The 21590-nt window shown below is 45.8% G+C and overlaps 1 protein-coding gene across 1 annotated transcript in view; it reads right to left on the reverse strand.

Moving 5' to 3' along the window:
- The window catches only part of LOC126088430 (aminopeptidase N-like), a 168901-nt gene that overhangs the window by 107014 nt on the left and 40297 nt on the right, over window positions 1-21590 (reverse strand). Inside the window, exons 4-5 of the mRNA XM_049906574.1 lie at window positions 16854-17040; window positions 11971-12089 (exon numbers count right to left, since the gene is read on the reverse strand). Coding sequence (XP_049762531.1) covers window positions 11971-12089; window positions 16854-17040 — 306 coding nt within the window. The remainder of the gene's footprint in view (window positions 1-11970; window positions 12090-16853; window positions 17041-21590) is intronic.

The raw sequence follows: 21590 nt of genomic DNA on the forward strand, positions 1-21590 counted from the left end.
TTCGTGCTGGACGTGCAGACCGCGTGAGACGACGCTTCATCCAGTCCCAAACATGCTCAATGGGGGACAGATCCGGAGATCTTGCTGGCCAGGGTAGTTGACTTACACCTTCTAAAGCACGTTGGGTGGCACGGGATACATGCGGACGTGCATTGTCCTGTTGGAACAGCAAGTTCCCTTGCCGGTCTAGGAATGGTAGAACGATGGGTTCGATGACGGTTTGGATGTACCGTGCACTATTCAGTGTCCCCTCGACGATCACCAGTGGTGTACGGCCAGTGTAGGAGATCGCTCCCCACACCATGATGCCGGGTGTTGGCCCTGTGTGCCTCGGTCGTATGCAGTCCTGATTGTGGCGCTCACCTGCACGGCGCCAAACACGCATACGACCATCATTGGCACCAAGGCAGAAGCGACTCTCATCGCTGAAGACGACACGTCTCCATTCGTCCCTCCATTCACGCCTGTCGCGACACCACTCGAGGCGGGCTGCACGATGTTGGGGCGTGAGCGGAAGACGGCCTAACGGTGTGCGGGACCGTAGCCCAGCTTCATGGAGACGGTTGCGAATGGTCCTCGCCGATACCCCAGGAGCAACAGTGTCCCTGATTTGCTGGGAAGTGGCGGTGCGGTCCCCTACGGCACTGCGTAGGATCCTACGGTCTTGGCGTGCATCCGTGCGTCGCTGCGGTCCGGTCCCATGTCGACGGGCACGTGCACCTTCCGCCGACCACTGGCGACAACATCGATGTACTGTGGAGACCTCACGCCCCACGTGTTGAGCAATTCGGCGGTACGTCCACCCGGCCTCCCGCATGCCCACTATACGCCCTCGCTCAAAGTCCGTCAACTGCACATACGGTTCACGTCCACGCTGTCGCGGCATGCTACCAGTGTTAAAGACTGCGATGGAGCTCCGTATGCCACGGCAAACTGGCTGACACTGACGGCGGCGGTGCACAAATGCTGCGCAGCTAGCGCCATTCGACGGCCAACACCGCGGTTCCTGGTGTGTCCGCTGTGCCGTGCGTGTGATCATTGCTTGTACAGCCCTCTCGCAGTGTCCGGAGCAAGTATGGTGGGTCTGACGCACCGGTGTTAATGTGTTTTTTTTTCCATTTCCAGGAGTGTATTTCTTTTAAAATCCATCTTTTATCCTATACGTTTGAAAGTTTTACAGTGTGTAGATACATCCTTTAGGAACAATATTTTCATTTCCTCACATAATTTCCATCCCTCTCAACTGCGTTACGCCATCTCGGAACCAGCGCCTGTATACCCGCACGGTAAAATTCTGGACCAACCTGTTGGAGACACTGTTTGGCAGCGTGCATAAGGGAGTCATCATCTTCAAACCTTGTTCCACGAAGAGAGTCTTTCAGTTTCCCAACGAGATGATAGTCACGTGGAGCCAGGTTAGGACTGTAAGGCGGGTGTTTCAGTGTTGTCCATCCGAGTTTTGTGATCGCTTCCATGGTTTTTTGACTGACATGTGGCCGTGCACTGTCGTGCAACAGCAAAACATCCTGATTTCTCCGATGTGGTCGAACACTACTCAGTCGAGCTTGAAGTTTCTTCAGTGTCGTCACATATGCATCAGAATTTATTATGACTATGCTTATCCATTACGGATATTTTAGAACCGTGACTGTATATTAATGTAAATAAATTATACACAACTGCAACCAGTCACTTTTTCATGAAAAAGTGACTGATTGCAGTTGTGTATAATTTATTTACAGAATTTATTATGGTTCCACTTGGCATGATGTCCACAATCAAGAGTCCTTCGGAATCGAAAAACACCGTAGCCACAACTTTTCCAGCAGAAGGTGTGGTTTTGAATTTTTTTTCTTGGGTGAATTTGCATGATGCCACTCCACTGATTGCCTCTTCGTCTCTGGTGAAAAATGATGGAGCCATGTTTCATCACCTGTCACAGTTCTTCTAAGAAATTCATCTACACCATTCTCGTACTGTTCCAAAAGTTCGCTGCATACCGTTTCCTTTGTTTCTTTGTGAGCCACTGTCAACATCCTGGGTACCCACCTGGCACGAACCTTTTTTAACGCAAACACTTTCAGTCTTCTGCGAACATTTCCTTCCCCTTTCCCAACGCAGCGTGACAATTCGTTTACTGAGATGCGTCTGTCAGCAGTCACCAATTCCTTAACTCTCTGCACATTGTCTCGAGTGTGTTCAGTACGAGGCCTGCCGCTGCGAGGACAATCCTCAATATTGCCGTGCCCGCTTTCATCACGTAATCTGCTTGCCCACTGACTAACTGTACTGCGATCGACAGCAGCATCTCCATACACCTTTTTCAACCTCTTGTCGATGTTTCCTACTGTCTCGTTTTCGCAGCACAGGAATTCTATGACAGCACGTTGCTTCTGACGAACGTCGAGTGTAGCAGCCAACTTGAAGACGTGCTGTGACGGCGCCACTCACGGGAACAGGTTGAACTAAGTTTGAAAACAAGAGGGAAGGATGTATCTACACACTGTAAAACTTTCACACGTGCAGAATGAAAACTGTATTTTTACAATAGTGTGCATTTCTTTTGGAGTGACGCTCGTATTATTGTCAAAATTCATGATGAATCCTTCAGATGTCATTTGCAGGGTTATTCTAAATGAAGGATCCATTTTCAAAAATTCGCATTTAATCAAGTACAAACCCAAAATGAACAAGGTTTATACCAATGAAAAGAGGACTTTTCAAAGATTTTGGTGGTCGTTGGCGGACGGGCTGTGACGGTTTCAGAAGCGGCCGATAGAGTTCGCGCGGCAATAGGGCCATCATTGCGCTTCACTGTCAGTTGTGAGTGAGATGGCGACCGTGGAGCACAAGGTTTTCTGCGTTCCTGAGTTCGCGAAAAGTGAGTCGTAAATTGCAGTACAGGGGCATTTCGTACCAAATTCGGTATTCAACCACCAACTCGCAAAGCGTTAGCCATTGGTTTAAGCAATTTAAACAGACTGGGAGTATGTGCAAAAGGAAAAAGCACAGGCCGATCGCGTGTGTCAGAGGATGATGTCCGACGGATTGAAGAAAGTTTTGTGCCCACTCCCAGTAAGTCTACCAATAGAGCCAGTCGAGAACTTGGAATACTCCAACCAACTGTATGGAAGGTTCTGAGACGATGTTTGCTGTACAAGCCCTTCCGATTACAAATTGCGTTGGCTTTCAACCCCTATGACAAAGAGAAGCGTCTCGCATTTTGTGTTTATATGCTAGCAAAGATGGGGGATGACGCATTTCTACAGTGTGTAATTTTTAGCAATGAAGCGTCGTTCCACCTTAGTGAAAAAGTCAATAGACACAATGTTCGCATAAGGGATTTGAAAAATCCACATTCACCATTGCAACACGAAAGAGACTCACCGAAGATCAACGTGTTCTGTGCCGTATCCCGTACAAAGGTTTATGGACCATTTTTCTTTGGAGAAAGAACTATGACAGGAATCACGTACCTGGACGTGTTGGAACTTTGGCTGTTCCCTCAAGTTATGCAAGATTCTCAGGACTTCATTTTGCAACAGGATGGAATTCCGCCTCATTGACACCGTGATGTACGAGGCTTTTTGAATGACTTCCTTCCTCAGCTCTGGATCAGATGTGGGGGACTTGAGGACCTGGCTCCGCACTTATAGCCACCGGAATCTCCTGATATCACACCCTGGGTCATGGGGTTATGTCAAGGAAGCTGTTTACGTTCCTCCTCTACCAACCGATCTGAACGATCTGCGGAACTGGATCACTGCTGTCATGCACTCAATAACAGCAGATACCCTTTCGTGTGTTGGGACGAGTTTGGCTACTGCATCGATGTCTGCCGTGCAGCCAGCAGTGGCCACATTGAACATTTATAACATTTATCACATTTTTGATTATTAAAAACTAATTATTTACAAATTATTACAAATTATTAAATTTATTAAATTGATATCAAAAAATTTAAAAAAAAGTTTTTTTGAAACTTCCTCTTTTCATTGGCATAAAGCTTGTTCGTTTTGGATTTGTACTTGAATAAATACGAAGTTTTGAAAATTCCGCTCCGTCTTCATGCCACAAGTGGCCCTTTGGGACCTTCCGACCGCCGTGTCATCCTCAGCTGAGGATGTGGATAGGAGGGGCGTGAGGTCAGCACACCGCTCTCCTGGTCGTTATGATGGTATTCTTGACCGGAGCCGCTACTATTCGGTCGAGTAGCTCCTCAACTGGCATCACGAAGCTGAGTGCACCCCGAAAAATGGCAACAGCGCATGGCGGCCCGGATGGTCACGCATCCAAGTGCCGGCCGCTCCCAACAGTGCTTAACTTCGGTGATGTGACGGGAACCGGTGTATCCACTGCGGCAAGGCCGCTGCCAAGTTTTGAAAATGGGTCAATTATTTAGAATAACCCTATGTTTTGCACAGTTCGCTATTAGTGTCGCTCAATGATCATTATCAGCCTTAGCTGGCATAAACGGCAGGGAAATTCTACCAGAATTTGAACAAAAATAACTTGGTCTTTTAAGGCCGCCATAGTACGTAAAATATTTCTAGCAATAATAGCTGTGTACGAGGATTTTCGTCAAGAAGTAAGTCCACATTGACAGCTAGTAACACACTGACTTAAGAAAAGCCTACATCACACACATGCTATACTAGGATGGAAAGAAACCGGCGGGTGGGAGGTGACTGTCAGCTCTAGCATACCTACTCATCTTCCAGTGAGAGACCTTCTGGTCAGACCGACTTGGTTTGTGACACCAAGCGTACGCTCTAACCACAATATAATTTCTGCGACTCTGCTAACGACTATCATGCTTATAAACACAACGCAGCAAAATTACAAATGGCCTGCCGTAATAGAGAAGTTAAGACTAGCTCCTAGTCTATAAAAAAATTATTTTCTTTGGCAAATAAAAGATTCATTCGAACTATCGGCAAAATTTCGGAGGGTATTTAGTGATACTTTGAGTACTTCTGTGTAAGGCACGTGTGGTCTCTGGCGGCTCGTTAGAGTAATAAAGAAATTATAGTGTATTCGGTTTGTTACTCCACTTCCCTTTTTTGTGAGAAAATATCTTCACAATAGTGAAAAAGCCTGTAATATATTATCACTGAAGGCCACAAATAGGACTAATGAAACAACTCGCAGACGAAACAGCTAATCATAGCGTCGTTGCGCCACTTTACCACTGCATTAAGCGACCCCTACACATAAGATATATATCCGCCAGTTATTCTTCAGTAAACGTATTCATACTGCTGCATATCAGCGTTTATGTACAATCAACACAGCCTGTAAAACAAACACGTGACTGCACGGGGAGTACTCAGTTCAAGCTAGAGGGCGAAGACTAAAGTGGGACACAATAAGTGCAGTGCCTGGGACAATTTTTTTTTTTAACAAGACACACAGCACATCCGCACATACTCGTACTGTCAACATTTGCACTGTTGTGCAGATATTTTCAGTGCATTAAATATACAAAGACAAATTGGGCATAAGAAATTAGATGAAATGCAAAAAAAATGGTTCAAATGGCTCTGAGCACTATGGGACTTTACTTCTGAGGTCATCAGTCTTCTAGAACTTAGAACTACTTAAAACTAACTAACCGAAGGACATCACACATATCGATGCCCGAGGGAGGATTCGAACCTGCGACCGTAGCGGTGTCGCGGTTCCAGACTGTAGTGCCTAGAGCCGCTCTAGATGAAATGCAGCTACTCTCTAACTGGCCACCGGAGTCAACGGATCGTCTATACTAAAATAATCAGAACATATTCCTGAAAAACTTCGGGAACTTTGTCGTGGTTTAGATTCAGCTACCGGAAAAATTTTCCGTTCAGAGCACAGAAAAGCGAATCGGCTCCTTTTTAAGAAACTCAGATTGAAAAGTTGGGTATCAGCTGCCTCATTAGACCTTCTTCAGCACCTTTAAAAATATTCCTAAATATTTTAACATGTGAACATATCAACGCTCTTTGTAACAGCTAACATCTCGCTGCCAGAAACTCCCCTAACTGCAACTCGCTCACACCCATCAGTCCGTCGCTGTAAGTCGCTCATCGCCATCCACTCCCAGTTGCTCATACTTCCTCACTCATTCAGCCCAACTCGTTGTCATTATCTCTTTGTGTCTCTCTGTCACTCTCCCCTGCCTCATAGCCACAGTCTTCTTCATTCTGTTCTACTCCTATAGCCTCCTCTCACTGTCACTAGTTTCCTCTTTCTCTCTCTTACTGCTGCTATACCTTCCATTTCTTCCCAATGCTGCCGTCTCTTCTCACTCTCTTGCTCGCTGTCATTGTCATAGACTCTGTAATTATCATTGGCTCTCACCTAGTTGCACTTCCTCCTCTTTATTCTTCTCCCAGTGGCACTGTCTCCTTCAGTCTCTTCCTAGCACTTTTCTGTCATTCTCAACTACACTCCTGGAAATGGAAAAAAGAACACATTGACACCGGTGTGTCAGACCCACCATACTTGCTCCGGACACTGCGAGAGGGCTGTACAAGCAATGATCAAACGCACGGCACAGCGGACACACCAGGAACCGCGGTGTTGGCCGTCGAATGGCGCTAGCTGCGCAGCATTTGTGCACCGCCGCCGTCAGTGTCAGCCAGTTTGCCGTGGCATACGGAGCTCCATCGCAGTCTTTAACACTGGTAGCATGCCGCGACGGCGTGGACGTGAACCGTATGTGCAGTTGACGGACTTTGAGCCAGGGCGTATAGTGGGCATGCGGGAGGCCGGGTGGACGTACCGCCGAATTGCTCAACACGTGGGGCGTGAGGTCTCCACAGTACATCTATGTTGTCGCCAGTGGTCGGCGGAAGGTGCACGTGCCCGTCGACCTGGGACCGGACCGCAGCGACGCACGGATGCACGCCAAGACCGTAGGATCCTACGCAGTGCCGTAGGGGACCGCACCGCCACTTCCCAGCAAATTAGGGACACTGTTGCTCCTGGGGTATCGGCGAGGACCATTCGCAACCGTCTCCATGAAGCTGGGCTACGGTCCCGCACACCGTTAGGCCGTCTTCCGTTCACGCCCCAACATCGTGCAGCCCGCCTCCAGTCGTGTCGCGACAGGCGTGAATGGAGGGACGAATGGAGACGTGTCGTCTTCAGCGATGAGAGTCGCTTCTGCCTTGGTGCCAATAATGGTCGTATGCGTGTTTGGCGCCGTGCAGGTGAGCGCCACAATCAGGACTGCCTACGACCGAGGCACACAGGGCCAACACCCGGCATCATGGTGTGGGGAGCGATCTCCTACACTGGCCGTACACCACTGGTGATCGTCGAGGGGACACTGAATAGTGCACGGTACATCCAAACCGTCATCGAACCCATCGTTCTACCAGTCCTAGACCGGCAAGGGAACTTGCTGTCCCAACAGGACAATGCACGTCCGCATGTATCCCGTGCCACCCAACGTGCTCTAGAAGGTGTAAGTCAACTACCCTGGCCAGCAAGATCTCCGGATCTGTCCCCCATTGAGCATGTTTGGGACTGGATGAAGCGTCGTCTCACGCGGTCTGCACGTCCAGCACGAACGCTGGTCCAACTGAGGCGCCAGGTGGAAATGGCATGGCAAGCCGTTCCACAGGATTACATCCAGCATCTCTACGATCGTCTCCATGGGAGAATAGCAGCCTGCATTGCTGCGAAAGGTGGATATACACTGTACTAGTGCCGACATTGTGCATGCTCTGTTGCCTGTGTCTACGTGCCTGTGGTTCTGTCAGTGTGATCATGTGATGTATCTGACCCCAGGAATGTGTCAATAAAGTTTCCCCTTCCTGGGACAATGAATTCACGGTGTTCTTATTTCAATTTCCAGGAGTGTATAATGCCACTGTGTCCTCTCTTTCTCTCACACCGTCTCTCTCTCTTCCACCATGTCCGTACCACGACCGCAGTCTACTATCAGTATTTATTAATTTTACGTCCCTTTCCCGCTGCTACTGTCTCCTTGTTTATCAGCATCAAAAAGCGTGAATATGTTCGCATGCCAAAATTTTTAGGAAAACTTTTAAATGTGTTGAAGGATGTAGAATGAGGTAGTAGGCACCCCACTTTTCAGTCAGCCTTTTGCATAGGAGGTATTCATCCTTTCGTGCTCCGACAGATGTATTTTCTCGCTCGTTCTCTACTTTTCCTGCCACAGCGAAGCATGTCCCTCGTATGAAAAGAACTTTGTGGGTCAGTAAAATTTTGATGTTCTACTTACGTGAAATCTAAATACGGCAAAGTTAATTTTACACCTCAGACCGGATTTTACGTGCACAAAAATTTAGCGTGTAGTTCATTGCAATAACGTGGGGTTTCCAGAACCATTCTAATGATCATGGAAGCACTTTGCAGCATAATTCCCCGTACTACGTTACTTTATAAACTACGTTTCCACCTCTCACCGGATTTTACGTGCTTGTTTTACGTGTATAGGTTGAGTAATTTTTAACATTTGTATCTCGGAAACGGATAAAGATATCAAGTAATTTTTCAAGGTTATTCGCGTGTGAGATTTTAGGAATATATCGTAAAAATTTCAGCTATTTGCTAAGGGCAGCCGCCTTGCAATCCGCTGATGCGTTTTGCTACCCCAAAATTAATGTTTTTGGGTGTTTCTCGATAATGGATAAATATTGTTAAAAACGAAAAGATGATACTTCTAGATAAATTTCTAGAGAACATACCGTTACAATATAAGCAATTTTCTGCGTTTAGGTACTTAGGTACCCGCTGCTGAACGCGAAAAAATGGTGAAAAATACTTTTTCCGCGTTTTCTCAGGAACTGCCGAAGAGATAAATGATGCTCCCTTAAGCACATTATGGCACAGCGTAGACCACATTTAAAGCATAAAGAATAACCGATTTGCTCCATTTGCCTAAGGTGCGAGAAGTGCGTAATATTCGAACTTTGACCCTGTATTGCAGGATAGTTACAATAAGGTGGATCTTACTCTGGTTGTACATATGGCTCCTAGCCCATGGGCTGTCCTAAACACTTAGTCCTCCTTTCTATTACCAATAGGTATGAGACCCAAAAAACGCCTGCTTTTATAAGCGGCTTTCGCTGTCGCATGCCTACCGAAAAATCAAATAAGATAAATGATGGGTGGAAGATCGTGGCAAAAGCCTTTGGAACAGATCCGGACAATATGATTATTGCCGAAAGGATTATTGCAGGAAGGATCTACCGTACGTGATGAACGAGGGCCATTCAATAAGTAATGCCCCACCTTTTTTTTAAGAAGCCATTAATATACATAGACACGCCCTTGTTGGTGCTTCACATTTGTGTTTGTTCTGTGCGCCGGTGAAGTTTCGAACCGTTCTGGCAGATGGCAGAGCCGTAGTACAGCGTCCAAATGGCGTCTACATACGACTCACGTTACAAACAACTCGGCGAACATCCATAATCGTTTGCGTGCAGTGTGTGGCGATGCTGCAGTTGATAGGAGTAGGGCGAAGGGTAAAAGCTTGCTCAATATACACATTAAATAACATCGGGGAGAGGCTACAACCCTGTCTCACTCCCTTCCCAATCACTGCTTCCCTTTCATGTCCCTCGACTCTAAAATTCGGAGTAGGTATTAAAATCCATGGAGAAGAAATAAAAACTTTAAGGTTCGCCGATGACATTGTAATTCTGTCAGAGACAGCAAAGGACGTGCAAGAGCAGTTGAATTCGCCGATGACATTGTAATTCTGTCAGAGACAGCAAAGGACTTGCAAGAGCAGTTGAACGGAATGGACAGCGTCTTGAAAGGAGGATATAAGATGAACATCAACAAAAGCAAAACGAGGATAATGGAATGTAGTCAAATTAAGTCGGGTGATGCTGAGGGAATTAGATTAGGAAGTGAGACACTTAAAGTAGTAAAGGAGTTTTGTTATTTGGGGAGCAAAATAACTGATGATGATCGAAGTAGAGAGGATATAAAATGTAGACTGGCAGTGGCAAGGAAAGCGTTTCTGAAGAAGAGAAATTTGTTAACATCGAGTATAGATTTAAGTGTCAGGAAGTCGTTTCTGAGAGTATTTGCATGGAGTGTAGCCATGTATGGAGTGAAACATGGACGATAAATAGTTCGGACAAGAAGAGAATAGAAGCTTTCGAAATGTGGTGCTACAGAAGAATGCTGAAGATTAGATGGGTAGATCACATAACTAATGAGGAGGTATTGAATAGAATTGGGGAGAAGAGGAGTTTGTGGCACTACTTGACTAGAAGAAGGGATCGGTTAGTAGGACGTGTTCTGAGGCATCAAGGGATCACCAATTTAGTACCGGAGGGCAGCGTGGAGGGTAAAAATCGTAGAGGGAGACCAAGAAATGAATACACTAAGCAGATTCAAAAGGATGTAGGCTGCAGTACGCACTGGGAGATGAAGAAACTTGCACAGGATAGAGTAGCATGGAGAGCTGCATCAAACCAGTCTCAGGACTGAAGACCACAACGACAACAACACAAGGGTAAAAGAAAGTTACAGCCTCAGCAAATGCAGAAACACAGTAACATGATCAGCTACGCTCGGGACGTCCTGTCACAGCCAATGGACCAGACATACTGAATCGTGCGGATGCCATTATTCGTGCGACTGACGCATCACAATTTGACAATTGGCTGACAGTTGTCGGTCAGCATTGATAGTGCCTCGGAAATGACAAGAGTCCCTCGGATACTCAAAGAGGTGCTCACGATGGGTTCCACGAATGCCCACAGTGGACCGCTAGAGTCAAAGAAACGACATTTCATCTGAATTGTTTGAGGGTTTTGAGACACACTTTGAAGATGACGGGAGTGTCAGTCATGCAGTGAAAATATGGCAACGCCTGTAGGACAAGAGCTTTCACAAGCAGAGAATACATGCTCTTCCACAACGTTGGCGTACGGCTGTAGAGCGTTATGGAGACTACGTAGAAAAATAGGACATGGACAAGACATGTTGATGTATATTGTCACCAAATTCTAACTCTTGACAGTAAATATTTTCTGAGAAAAAGAAATGTGGGGCATTGCTTATTGTACGACCCTCATAGCATGTCTACATGGTGCCCTTGTTAGGCATGTGTAATTTTCCAGTCTGCTGTGTTTTATACTTCAAACAATCTCCTCATTTGCACTTCGTAACGAATAAGAGAAGAACACATGACAACACAACATCTTCTGTTTCCGTGACAGATATGTTATTACATATTATCTGAAGAAAATGTTTAGTTTTTCGCCAAATAACGCCTCATTTATAACTCTTGTGATCTGCCGGTCGTAACAGCCCGTTACACAGTATTGCTCAATGGCTTGTGCATATGCAGTCTTCGAAATCTGATAGTACATAAATACAGAGTTTTACAGATTTTGATAGGTGGTAGACGAGACACACCTCTCTACTTCAAAATCAATTTTACTCTCGTTAGAACTAGAGTAACTTCCCTAAGTGTAGTTGTCAAACAGAGAATTTAGCTGTTGTTTTGTGGGATTTATTGTCACGGTTGCCGATTACAAAACTTTAATAATTCCAGTCTACTGTCTGTAAGTAATCCCCGTGTAGGAAAACAACAGTCTGGTTGAAATTCTTTAAAAATGGATAAAAAACAGTCTTGATGGCAATAAAATGTTTATTTGAAATGGTAATCGGTTTCGACCAGAATGTGACCATCTTCAGAACATTTACACCACGGTGGTAGGCTCCACGAACGTCAACTGCTGGAGCAGTTTCAATTCGCATTTACGACAGAGTATTTCCGCAAACCCTGTGACAGAACATCTGGTTGTAGTGCTCGGAGCAATGAGAGGGAAGTTTTAGAGATATTGGAAATTTGGGGCAGACGTGCTTTGATGGTCTACAATTACTCGCGATAAGCAGGAGATCCTCGTTCGGATCCCTGTACGGTACTTATTTACATTTGTCACGGTGTATCCAGATATCCAGAGATGCATACAGCTGCAGCGAAGTTACCTGTAGGTGACGAGGCCCCAGTTCTCCATGGCACCGGCAGAGAAGTCAGGGATGGACAGCTGGTCCATCTTGGTAATAGTAGACTCGCTGTAATTGATGCTAGTGTAGTTTTCCATAGCCTGTGGAAACACACACAGATAAATCAATCTCTGAAACTGCCACTTGCAGAAAAGCCTTTGCTGAAATTAAGCAGTGTGTGAGCTCACCGTTCAAATTGGTCACCGGATATGTCGAAGTCTATAGTAATTTCAGGTGGCTCCAGATCACGTGAAACGATCTGAAGCGGAGGAAACTGCCTGGAATGGTCACCTCTTTCCCATATCCTAATATTTATGGTCTGATACTTTTTCATTTACTCGATGTACTCCAATATAGTTTTAGTAGATATACAAGGGGCGTTCAACAAGTAATGCAACACAGTTTTTTTCAGAGCAGCTTGTCTTATCCATTATTTCAACGCACCATATTATTCCGCAATCTTTTGGTTACAAAACACTATTTTCCAATATAACCACTGCTCAATGCAAGGGCCTGACGCCATCTAGGGAGGGCATGAATGCATACATGGTACTACTCTGCTGGCGATGAACGTATGTTTCGTCTTCTTTGACATTTTTCGACACAAAATTGTCACGATCAGCCTCGTAACGTGGCAAGCAACTTGCCACAGATGGTTCTTCTTTACTTTTTATGGTCTTCTGTTGGCGACGGGGAACCCAGTGGGCACATACATTTGAATTGGCTCTAAGCCCTATGGGACTTAACATCTGAAGTCATCAGTCCCCTAGACTTAGAACTACTTAAACCTGACTAACCTGAGGACATCACACACATCCATCCCCGAGGCAGGATTCGAACCTGCGACCGTAGCTGCAGTGCGGTTCTGGACTGAAGCGCCTAGAACCGCTCGGCCACAAGGCCGGCGCATTTGAGTTCCCCAGTTGTTTGGCCAGTGTGTCAGCACTAGCAGCAGAGACGCCCAGTTGTGCAGCGAGGTATTTCATTGAAATCCGTCGATCACCTCGAGTGAGAGTGTCCGCACGTTCCAACATTGCAGGAGTCACAGCTGTGTGCGGCCGACCGGCACGCGGCAGGTCGGACAGGTTTGCGGGCCCTAGTTGCGATAATGACAGACGCTTCGCCCAACTACTCACCGTGCTTTTATTCAGTGCTAGGTCCCCGCAGACATTATGCAAGTGCTCATGAATATCTGCTATGCTCTGCTTTTCCACCGAAAGAGACTCAGTGACCCACTAGTATAGCGCTGCCACCTTTCAGAACTTCATGAAACTATAGAGGCTGATCTGGGAATGTTCAACGATGTCCTACAACAAATTCCGCATCTTCCTACGGAAACTGCAAAAAAAAAAAAAAAAAAAAAAAAGCGTGTTGTATTATTTGTTGAACGCCCCTCGTACAGAACTGGCTATTAAAGTTTATACACCGGAAAGGATAGCAAATGATGAAATTTTATATACTGCGTGTATACTGTAGTAAGAAAAATACGATTTAAACTGTAGGTGATTTGGGGATATACAGTGTTTGAACTTTTGTACACAGAGCTGCCATCTCAGATAGCAGCTTAGGCTCTAGCATGTTAGTGAGAACATCCGTTCAAATCTCCGTGTGGCCATCCTGATTTAGGTTTCCTGTGATTTCCCCAAATCTCTTAAGACAAATGCTAGGTGGTACCTTCGAATTCCTTCCAATGCTTCCTAAATCTGAACTTGTGCTAGGTCTCTGATGACCTCGTTGTCAACGGGTCATTAAACACTAATCATCTTCTTTTTTTCAGTGCATGCCATCTTGAGATCGTGCTGGCTGTGGCAACAGTTGAACAGCCTCTTTATATAGAGCAGGTCAGGACAGAAAGGGCAACAAGGGGTTATGTTATCTTGTTGAAAGATAACATTACAGAGATCTGGGAGTTATGGTACAGCCACCGGCATTAACACGTCAGAAATGTACTCCTGGTATCCAGATTAACTGCTATGCGAACGAAAAGTCATCGTATTTTCTTCATGTACAGGTCCACGGCCAGTAATATAATTTGTATGCAGGGTGCATTAAAGGAATAAATCTGATAGCCTACAGTGGTTAAAATGGTTCCATCATTTAGATGTCATGTCACTCGGCTGAAGAGCGGCGGATTGTGCCACTGACAGCCCTCCCCTGCCCATATGGGGCAGAGGAATGAAATCACAATAAAAGAAAAAAAACTATGGTAATCTTGTAAAATCTACAAGCAATACCGAAGTACTTCACCTTTTTCTGCTCCTACTCGCTTCCTACATTCGGCCTACCTTTCAGTTTACAGGGGCAGTTCCACGGCCCGCCTATCCAGGCGGGATACAAAAAAATCGAGGATAGGAACTCGTGTCTGGCAAAGTCAGCCAACGACGTTGAAGAGAGTCCAGTTGTAAACATCAACATCTACCACTAGGTTACCACTCCTGTAGCAAACGTGGCTTTGTAGGCTGACAGACTGTAGATGGAACGTCTCGCAACGTCGTTTGTTATTCAGTGATGGCGACTGCTCGTCAGGATCACCATTGGAGAAGATGGAGCCAACTGCTGTATAGACAGGCCTTGTCTCCTGTTGCCTCGGTGGATGATGGTTTCAGACACAGATTTCCATCTATGAATACCGAGAAACGTTGGAGAGTTTAGAGGGTGCCAAGAGAAAAAGAAAATTAAGAGGAAATCCCGTGTCAGAATCTTTTATCCACCGAAGCAGCAGAGCATCGCAACCGTAGAAGAAAAGGCCCGTTTGCGCAGCAGCTAGCTCCATCTTCTCCACTGGCGATCATGGCAGTCAGTCACGCGCGATCACTGAATCACAATGTTGCGAGACGTTCCGTCTACGTTCCGTCAGCGTACGACGTTGCGTTTGCTGCCTAAAGTGTGACCTAGTAGCAGAAGCCGGCGTCTATAACTCTGACGTTGTGTTGCGTCTTTGTACGCGTTTCCGGACACGTCTTCCTGTCCTTGATTTGTTCCTCAAAACACCGTTTACAACCCGTCGATGTTTGTCATAACATTTATGGGACCCCTATATGCAGAATTTAGTCATACCTTCGTTGTGTGGTTGCGCTGCAATGCTACTCATTTGTATATCCAAGCATGTAGTACACCAAATGCCGTTGTGACGTACCCTACTGGCCATTAAAATTGCTACACCACGAAGATGACGTGCTACAGACGCGAAATTTAACCGACAGGAAGAAGATGCTGTGATATCCAAATGATTAGCTTCTCAGAGCATTCACACAAGGTTGGCGCCGGTGGCGACACCTACAACGGGCTGACATGAGGAAAGTTTCTAACCGATTTCTCATACACAAACAGCAGTTGACCGGCGTTGTCTGGTGAAACGTTGTTGTGATGCCTCTTGTAAGGAGCAGAAATGCGTAGCACCACGTTTCCGACCTTGATAAAGATCGGATTGAAGGCTATTGCGGTTTATCTTATCGCGACATTGCTGCTCGTGTTGTCGAGATCCAATGACTGTTAGAAGAATATGGACTCTGTGGGTTCAGGAGGGTAATACGGAACGCCGTGCTGGATCCCAACGGCCTCGTATCACTAGCTGTCGAGATGACAGGGATGTTATCCGCATGGCTGTAACGGAGCGTGCAGCCACGTCTCTATCCCTGAGTCAACGGATGGGGACGTTTGAAAGACAACAACCATCTGCACGAACAGTTCGACGACGTTTGCAGCAGCAAGGGCTAACAGTTCGGAGACCATGGCTGCGGTTACCCTTGACGCTCCATCACAGACAGGAGCGCCTGCGATGGTGTACTCAACGACGAACATGGGTGCACGAATGGGAAAAAGTCATTTTTTCGGACGAATCCAGGTTCTGTTTACAGCATCATGATGGTCGCAACCGTGTTTGGTGACACCGCGGTTAACGACAATGGAAGCGTGTATTCGTCATCGCCATACTGGCGTATCACCCGGCGTCATGGTATGGAGTGCCATTGGTTACACGTCTCGGTCACCTCTTGTTCGCATTGACGGCACTTTGAACAGTGGACGTTACATTTTAGATGAATTACGACCCGTGGCTCTACCCTTCATTCGATCCCTGCAGGATAACGCACGACCGCATGTTGCAGGTCCTGTACGGGCCTTTCTGGATGAATGTTCGACTGCTGCCCTCGCCAGCACATTCTCTAGATCTCTCACCAATTGAAAACGTCTGGTCAATGGTGGCCGAGCAACTGGCTCGTCACAATACGCCAGTCACTACTCTTGATGAATTATGGTATCGTGTTGAAGTCGCATGGGCAGCTGTACCTGTACACGCCATCCAAGCTCTGTTTGACTCAATGCTCAGGCGTATCAAAGCCGTTATTACGGCCAGAGATGCTTGTTCAGGGTACTGATTTCTCAGGATCTATGCACCGAAACTGCGTGAAAATGTAATCACATATCAGTTCTAGTACAATTTATTTGTCCGATGATTACCCGTTTATCACCTGCATTTCTTCTTGGTGTAGCAATTTTAATGGCCACTAGTGTATTTTGCACGACACCTTCATGGTGTAGCGTTTTGATGAGCAGCAGTATGCAGCGTGTTTCGAGCAGCAGTGTATTTCTTGTGAGAGAGAGAGAGAGAGAGAGAGAGAGATTGGGGACCAGCCCAACATTTGCCTAAACGATTGTGAAACAAAAGTTAGAAAACAGACTCAGGGTGACAGCATTACGAGACCAGCAGTCATTCAAGGAGCGGGAACTGGCTCACTTACTTGTCTCAGAAGTTAGCCCGCTGCGGTTCACGCAATAGGGTCATCTCTTGGTGCGTTTGAGCTGTGATGTAATAAAAAAAAAGTTCCAGTGGCTGGGGTGTGCCACGTGGAGAACTGTTGGAGTACCTGGAGTAGGGCGGGGCTGATGGACGCGGCGTACTTGCGTTGCTCCGTGGCGCTGGGCCGCGACCACAAGTTGTGCGAGTCGTCGTCGGCCGACGTGGTCTCGTTGAACTTGGACACTATCACGGCGAATAGGTAGGTCGACATCTTCGGCGTCTGCGCGAACGTGTACTGCGTGCTGCCGTCCGCCCTGTGGGAAAACGCATGTCAGCTAGGCAAGAGAACTATGGCGCACACTCACCGGAATCCTTGACTTATCGTGGCCAAAAACGCGAAAATAAAATATACAAGCTATACAGAAGCAGACTTCAACAAGAATATAATAATTCCAATAACAAAGAAAGCAGGTGTTGGCAGATGTGAAAATTACCGAACTATCAGTTTAATAAGTCACGGCTGCAAAATACTGACGCGAATTCTTTACAGACGGATGGAAAAGCTGGTAGAAGCTGACCTCGGGGAAGATCAGTTTGGATTCCGCAGAAATGTTGGAACACGTGAGGCAATACTTTCTTTACGACGTGTCTTAGTAAAAAAGATTAAGGAAAGGCAAATGTACGTTTCTAGCATTTCTAGACATAGAGAAAGCTTTTGACAATGTTGACTGGAATACTCTCTTTCAAATTCTGAGGGTAGCAGGGATACACGGAGCGAAAGGCTATTTACAATTTGTATAGAAACCAGATGGCAGTTACAAGAGTCGAGGGACATCAAAGGGAAGCAGTGGTTGGGAAGGAAGTGAGACAGGGTTGTAGCCTCTCCCTGATGTTATTCAATCTGTATATTGAGCAAGCAGTAAAGGAAAAAAAGACAAATTCGGAGTAGGTATTAAAATCCATGGAGAAGAAATAAAAACTTTGAGGTTCACCGATGACATTGTAATTCTGTCACAGACAGCAAAGGACTTGGAAGAGCAGTTGAACGGAGTGGATAGTGTCTTGAAAGGAGGATATAAGATGAACATCAACAAAAGCAAAGTGAGTATAATGGGTGTAGTCCAATTAAATCGGGTGGTGCTGAGGGAATTAGATTAGGAAATGAGACACTTCAAGCAGTAAAGGAGTTTTGTTATTTGGGACCAAAATAACTGATGATGGTCGAAGTAGAGAGGATATACAATGTAGACTGGCAATGGCAAGGAAAGCGTTTTTGAAGAAGAGAAATTTGTTAACATCGAGTATAGATTTAAGTGTCAGGAAGTCATTTCTGAAAGTATTTGTATGGAGTGTAGCCATGTATGGAAGTGAAACGTGGACGATAAATAGTTTGGACAGGAAGAGAATAGAAGCTTTCGAAATGTGGTGCTACAGAAGAATGCTGAAGATTAGATGGGTAGTTCATGTAACTAATTAGGAGGTATTGAATAGAATTGGGGAGGAGAGGAGTTTGTGGCACAACTTGACAAGAAGAAGGGACCGGTTGGTAGGGCATGTTCTGAGGCATCAAGGGATCACAAATTTAGCATTGGAGGGCAGCGTGGAGGGTAAAAATCGTAGAGGGAGACCAAGAGATGAATACATTAAGCAGTTTCAGAAGGATGTAGGTTGCAGTACTGGGAGAAGAAGAAGCTTGCACAGGATAGAGTAGCATGGAGAACTGCATCAAACCAGTCTCAGGACTGAAGGCCACAACAACAACAACATCGTTGAGATCGATTGTGGTTGACCTAAGCTATCTTTGCTTTTCGCGTGTCTTATCTCCCGGGTTGGAGGACGAAGCGTGTTGCGTGACATTCTCTGGGAGACGAGTGTCACCGGTGCCGAACGAGCGTGATGACCGTTAAGCCGTCGCACACGGACCGTGCATCCGAACGTTAAGCGTTGAGCGTGCCGAGTTTCTGACGTCATAGCGTGGAATAGCACGTTCGGGAGTCTTTCCGAGCGTGCAGAGCAATATATGGCATGTCAGATATTCTGATCGTGCGTCTGAGCGTTGACTAATGAGATGGCACAAGGCCACCTACGTCACACGCACGCCGTCTCCCTTCAGTACAGAGTTGTGAGGCTCCATATTGGCATCCAAATGGTTCAAATGACTCTGAGCACTATGGGACTTAACTTCTGAGGTCATCAGTCCCCTAGAACTTAGAACTACTTAAACCTAACTAGCCTAAGAACATCACACACATCCATGCCCGAGGCAGGATTCGTACCTGCGACCGTAGCAGTCGTGCGGTTCCAGACTGTAGCGTCTAGAACCGCTCGGCCACACCGGCCGGCTATTGGCATTCATTTCAAGCCTATAAGTATACAGGGTGTTACAAAAAGGTACGGCGAAACTTTCAGGAAACATTCATCACACACAAAGAAAAAAATATGTTATGTGGACATGTGTCCGGAAACGCTTACTTTCCATGTTAGAGCTCATTTTATTACTTCTCTTCAAATCGAATTAATCATGGAATGGAAACGCACAGCAACAGAACGTACCAGCGTGACTTCAATCACTTTGTTACAGGAAATGTTCAAAATGTCCTCCGTTAGTGAGGATACATGCATCCACCCTCCGTCGCATGGAATCCCTGATGCGCTGATGCAGTCCTGGAGAATGGCGTATTGTATCACTGCCATCCACAATACGAGCACGAAGAGTCTCTACATTTGGTACCGGGGTTGCGTAGACAAGAGCTTTCAAATGCCCCCATAAATGAAAATCAAGAGGGTTGAGGTCAGGAATTGGTCCGCCTCTACCAATCTATCGGTCACCGAATCTGTTTTTGAGAAGCGTACGAACACATCGACTGAAATGTGCAGGAGCTCCATCGTGCATGAACCACGTGTTGTGTCGTACTTGTAAAGGCACATGTACTAGCAGCACAGGTAGAGTATCCCGTATGAAATCATGATAATGTGCTCCATTGAGCGTAAGTGGAAGAACATGAGGCCCAATCAAGACATCACCAACAGTGCCTGCCCAAACGTTCACAGAATATCTGTGTTGATGACGTGATTGCACAATTGCGTGCGGATTCTCGTCAGCCCAAACATGTTGATTGTGAAAATTTACAATTTGATCACGTTGGAATGAAGCCTCATCCGGAAAGAGAACATTTGCACTGAAATAAGGATTGACACATTGTTGGATGAACCATTCGCAGAAATGTACCCGTGGAGGCCAGTCAGCTGCTGATAGCGCCTGCACACCCTGTACATGGTACGGAAACAACTGGTTCTCCCGTACCACTCTCCATACAGTGACGTGGTCAACTACACATTGTACAGCAGCAACTTCTCTGACGCTGGCATTAGGGTTATCGTCAACTGCACGAAGAATTGCCCCGTCCATTGCAGGTGTCCTTGTCGTTCTAGGTCTTCCCCAGTCGCGAGTCATGGGCTGGAATGTTCCGTGCTCCCTAAGACGCCGATCAATTGCTTCGAACGTCTTCCTGTCGGGATACATTCGTTCTGGAAATCTGTCTCGATACAAACGTACCGCGCCACGGCTATTGCCCCGTGCTAATCCATACATCAAATGGGCATCTGCCAACTCCGCATTTGTAAACATTGCACTGACTGCAAAACCACGTTCGTGATGAACACTAACCTGTTGATGCTACGTACTGATGTGCTTGATGCTAGTACTGTAGAGCAATGAGTCGCATGTCAACACAAGCACCGAAGTCAACATTACCTTCCTTCAATTGGGCCAACTGGCGGTGAATTGAGGAAGTACAGTACATACTGACGAAACTAAAATGAGCTCTAACAGAAATTAAGCGTTTCCGGACACATGTCCACATAACATCTTTTCTTTATTTGTGTGTGAGGAATGTTCCCTGAAAGTTTGGCCGCACCTTTTTGTAACACCCTGTATATGCCTTTTCTGAGCATCAGCAAATTGAGAATCACTGGAAAAGCCGTTGTTAGTTGTGTGTTTCGTTCCAATAAAATAATGAGAAACATCATATTCGTGGCAAAAGAATTATTGTAACTTGCGTATTATGAGAGTAGGCTATTTGAAGGCATCGACACACTGAAGATCCGCCCAAAACGCACTGTTCTTGGTGCATTTTGTTATAATTAAATTTGAATTAGTAACATAATTATCTACGATTAACGTTTTTAGCAAGGGTTAATACAATATGATTAAATACAAGGAGCATGTTGTTTGTTTGGTGTAAGCCGGCGCGGTAACTCAGCGTGTTCGGTCAGAGGGTTAGCTGTAATAAAAAAAACTGAGTTAATGGATCAATAACGAACTTCAATGGGTGTCAGGGGACGTACGCCACGAACAATTGCAACGAACTAAAACGATCAAAATGAGATAAAAAAAGAGGGTTAGCTGCCCTCTGTAATAAAAAAACTGAGTTAATGGATTAACGACGAACTGAAACGTGTGTTTTGCGACATTAGCACCGAGCAGATGAAACGAACGAAAACTAACGAAATGAGATAAAAAAAAGAAGAAAAGTGTAATGAGTAGCTTAATTGTCCAGATATGAGTTTTTGTGGGGGCGGTGGTTCGCGTCGAATCACTTCCAATTTTTTTTCCTAACATTCACGTTTTTATTAGGTTCTGATACTTTATTATTAGTTTCATATGTGTATATGCTATAATATTTGATGTTATGTAAGTATAAGTTCACCTTTTTTGAGGGGTGCGCTGTTCGATTGGCTTAATCTACAGGACAGCTTGCGCTACTTGTATAAAGATATTTTGCTCCTTTTTCTTTTACGCTTCGTAATTCACATGCTGCAAAGATTCTGTTACTTGGGGTTCTACTAAATTGTGGGAATAATG

This window comes from Schistocerca cancellata, chromosome 6 (genome assembly GCF_023864275.1).
Source record: "Schistocerca cancellata isolate TAMUIC-IGC-003103 chromosome 6, iqSchCanc2.1, whole genome shotgun sequence".
In the NCBI taxonomy this organism is placed as follows: domain Eukaryota; kingdom Metazoa; phylum Arthropoda; class Insecta; order Orthoptera; family Acrididae; genus Schistocerca; species Schistocerca cancellata.